This window comes from Glycine max, chromosome 14, assembly GCF_000004515.6.
Source record: "Glycine max cultivar Williams 82 chromosome 14, Glycine_max_v4.0, whole genome shotgun sequence".
Lineage (NCBI taxonomy): Eukaryota > Viridiplantae > Streptophyta > Magnoliopsida > Fabales > Fabaceae > Glycine > Glycine max.
Window position 1 is genome coordinate 19694441 of NC_038250.2, and position 3857 is coordinate 19698297.

Consider the following 3857-nt stretch of genomic DNA (forward strand, 5'->3'; position numbering starts at 1 on the left):
TAAAAAATTAATTAAAAAATAAACAAAATTTATTATATAAATCATAAGAAAATATAAAAAATTTATGACAAACATAATTTTTTTTCCTCTCAACAAAAATATTTTTATTTCTACTTTCTTAATCAATTTGGATTGGTCACTTATTAGCCGTTGACAATAAAAAAAAATACACCAATCCAGTGACTCCCTTGGATACCACCTCCTCCGGAATCATAAATAATCATAACCATCAAGACTTTTGGCAAAGGAGATAAATAGAAATAAACAACTTGAGATTCCATTTTTCACCTCTCTGTGAGTCATATGACAACTAAAATATAACAATAAAAAATAAAAACAAATTTACAAAGCAGCTATTGCTTTTGTTCCCACTACACTCTCCAAAAATTATAATATATTTTTAGAAAAAGTCCTCCACTTCCAATTTTTTATTGGACCCTCTCTCTCTTTCTCTCTACGTTGACTCGAACACCAACCCCACCACCCCGGCTGCGTTCTCCTGCATCGCGGCCTGAACGGCGTGCCTGTGCTCCCCCTCGTACGTCACTATCAGCATCGCCGGATCGTCTGGTGCGCGCTCCACGTGCTTCCTCGCTGGGCACCCTCTCACCGTGCTGCACTTGTAGTAACCCCTGATGATAAAAAAAACAACGTCAGGGAACGAGTCTTTGATGAGAAAAAGTCAACTAAATCAACGGTCAGAATTCAATGTCACTCACCTTGGGTATGGGGAACCCTTGATCGGTTTCTGACCGTACTTTCTCCACGAGTACTCGTCGGGTGGAATATCGGCGATTTTTGAACTAATCGCCGGCACTCTCACTGTGTTCTTCACCCTATTTTTCCTGAACACAATTAAAAAATGTATATTAATATATTAACTACTTTATAAATTTAATTTCTACACACAACTAGCACAAAAAATTTACATACACACTCAGTAAAAAAGTTATTAAACATGTATATAAAAAAATAAAAAAGTTATTAACCAACATGTATGAAATGGGATTCAAATTTATGGAAAGAAAAACATTATTTAAAAGATAGCTACTTAATTTTTCAAAAAATATATTCATTAAAAAAACAATAAATATTTATAACAAAAAGAATAAAAAATATTTTTAAAATCATTACTAGTAAATTCAACAAACTCACTAAATATAAATTGTTTTACACTTTTTTATCAATAAATGTTAATTGTTAATCTGTTACATGTCTTCATAGCAAATGATCAACCACCAACTTTTCTATTTCTTTTTTTCTTAATCACCCAACCAACCATAATTATTTTACACTACTAATAAATACAATATTAAATAAATAGTTTATATATTATGAAGAGTTTTTATACTATCTGTTAATTACAAATAAAATATCTACATTAGAATTACATCCACGACAATTGATTAACTTTATATAAAAACAAAGTCTAGAATATTTAGGCTTACATAATTGTAAGTTGAATTAAACATGGATGCAATAAATTAAACAAAAGGTCAACAGTCAAAGGCAAATAACTAAAGGGAGGAAAAAAAAAACGACAAGGGATTGAAAGAAGGGTTGAGTTTGGCAAGTTTGAATTTCTCTGTCTTGTCTTGTTTCAGCAATTTCTAAAAACTCGCTTCTTGACAAGAGAAAAGGAACCCTATGCTGTTTTGTCGCTATCATGCGTGGTATACCTATTTAATTCATTTTAACTGCACCACTACCGAAATCGTTGACTCCCAAACGCTGCCTTACCCCACCCACGCGACCCATTCACGTGAATAGTTCAAAAACACTTCAACGCTCACCCCACTTACACCGTCCATCTCACTCTTTCAAACATTATCTTTCATCATTAATTACTAATAATTAATATTTTGTATTTATTTCTTCTAAATTAAAAATAAAATAAAAAAAATAAATTTTACAGCAAAATCTAAATAATTTTAATGGTTAATAAAAAATAATTAATGATATTTTATTGTATTTGTAGTAATTTCTTGTGTTTATATACGAATTAACTATTATTTTTTTTTCATAAAGGGTTGAATTTTAAGATTGTTTATTTGATCCTAATATTTTTTTATTCTATTTTAATTTTTATATACTACTGTCAATTAATAAAAAAATCAGAGTACTTTTCATATTTTTAAATAATTATTACAAAAGTTAATAAATTAACTTATTTTGATAGTTTGTAATTTAAAAAAATAGACTTTTAAGTATACTTAAATTAATTAAACTTTTGTTTAAATTTTATTAGTATTAAATAAAATTTTAGAAGGTTCTCATGAAAAAAACAACAAAAATTTTAAAAGGTAGAAAATGATTTCATTTTTTAATTTATTCATTAATTTTTAAAAGACTCAGTCAACAACTTTGAAGTTTGAAGAGTATTACGATGTTCACCTTTCAAATAAGAAAAAACTGAGTTACGAACGATTCGGTGAAACGCGGTTTTACCTTCGCTTAACGCAGTGGCACTTGCTGTTGCCGGAGACGTCGCCGGAGTGTTCGCGGTGTTCGTGGCACCGCTTCTTGAACGCTGGAGGTTTTCGGGCGGAGGTCGCCGGCGGCGCCAGGAAGATCTTCCCGTTGGAGACGCTGCCATCGCCGGTGATCGCGGAGGACATGAAGGACGAGTTCGATGAAACGCTGAAGGTCTCCTTCGAGAACTCGAGCTCAACAGATTTCGCGTTGGAGCTCAGAAGCGCGTTGTGCGGCTTCGTGAAATCGAGCGTCACCGGCGCGTGGTGAACGGCCACCGGCGCAGGAGAAGGAAACTGCACCGGCGCGGGAATATTAGGGTTTTGCGGCGGAGGAGGGAGTTGAATTGATGAGGTGGAAGTGTTAGCGTTGTGAACAGGTGCGGGTGGAGATGAGTACTGAACCGGGGCCCGTCTGAATCGGGCATGGCCGGTTCGGTTTAGGAGCGAAATGAGTTTCTTAAACTTGGAAACAGTAACATCGGTGAGTTCGGTGTTTAAGTGAAAGGGTTGGTGGGAGAGAGTTCGGATCAAGTGCTCCATGCCTTTGAGGCCTTCTGATGCGGCCTCTTGAATGGCCTTTTGTTCGTCTAGTTTTGGGAACCCCATGAGTTCCAATGCCATTTTCTGTAACCTAAAATCTTTGGGTTTGGGGAAAAAGAAAACTTGAACTCTCAAAGTGTCATAAGAAGATAAGAAAGGGAAGTGGGGTTGGAAGGGTGAAACGGTTTAGAGAAGGGAGATATATATGCAAGTGAAGGATGACTTAGTAAGAGAGAGAAAGTGTCTTGGGTTTGAACGAAAGTGATTTAATAATATTAATTTAAGAAGAGTTGGAAAACATGATTTAGGTAGTCTTATATTATTGTTAAACATGATAATGTTGTTATGATTTTTTTGTCCTAGATTAGGTACTGTGTGAGTTAAGAAAATAAATTTCTTTTAAAATATGTATATTATGTGAAAGGGAAGAATACAGTCTTCTCCATCCGTTCAATTCAATTTTTTTTATGGTTGAATTCAATTTTCCAAAGACATTCATTTTCAAATACTCATATTTTAAAAGAAGAAAAAGAGTTTTTCTAAACCAAATTAATAATATTATTTATTGAGATATTAATTTTCTAATTTGATGAAAATGCATTAATGATTTAATAATTAAAAAATATTGTTATTTAATTATAAATTGTTAATTATAAAAGTATTTTTGTGGCATTTACATGAAAAATATATTCAAGAGTTTAACTTTTAGTACTTATAGTATTAAAATTCTCGGTTATAAATTTTAACAACAAGGAAGTTGATTTTAATTTGATTTTTTTTACCAAATTATAGTTCAACCCAAATATGTTTATTTGCTGTGCAAATATTATTTTTTTTAGTAAA

At 32.6% G+C, this 3857-nt stretch overlaps 1 protein-coding gene across 1 annotated transcript; it reads right to left on the reverse strand.

Annotated features, from left to right (window-relative positions):
* Positions 1–236: 236 nt before the first annotated feature.
* WRKY31 (WRKY transcription factor 31) lies at positions 237–3171 on the reverse strand. Its single transcript, NM_001361364.1, has 3 exons — positions 2449–3171; positions 720–845; positions 237–632 (listed from the first exon to the last, which is right to left on the reverse strand). Exons 1-3 carry the CDS (start codon positions 3093–3095, stop codon positions 455–457), a joined length of 951 nt encoding a protein of 316 aa, NP_001348293.1. The 5' UTR covers positions 3096–3171; the 3' UTR covers positions 237–454.
* Positions 3172–3857: the final 686 nt, after the last annotated feature.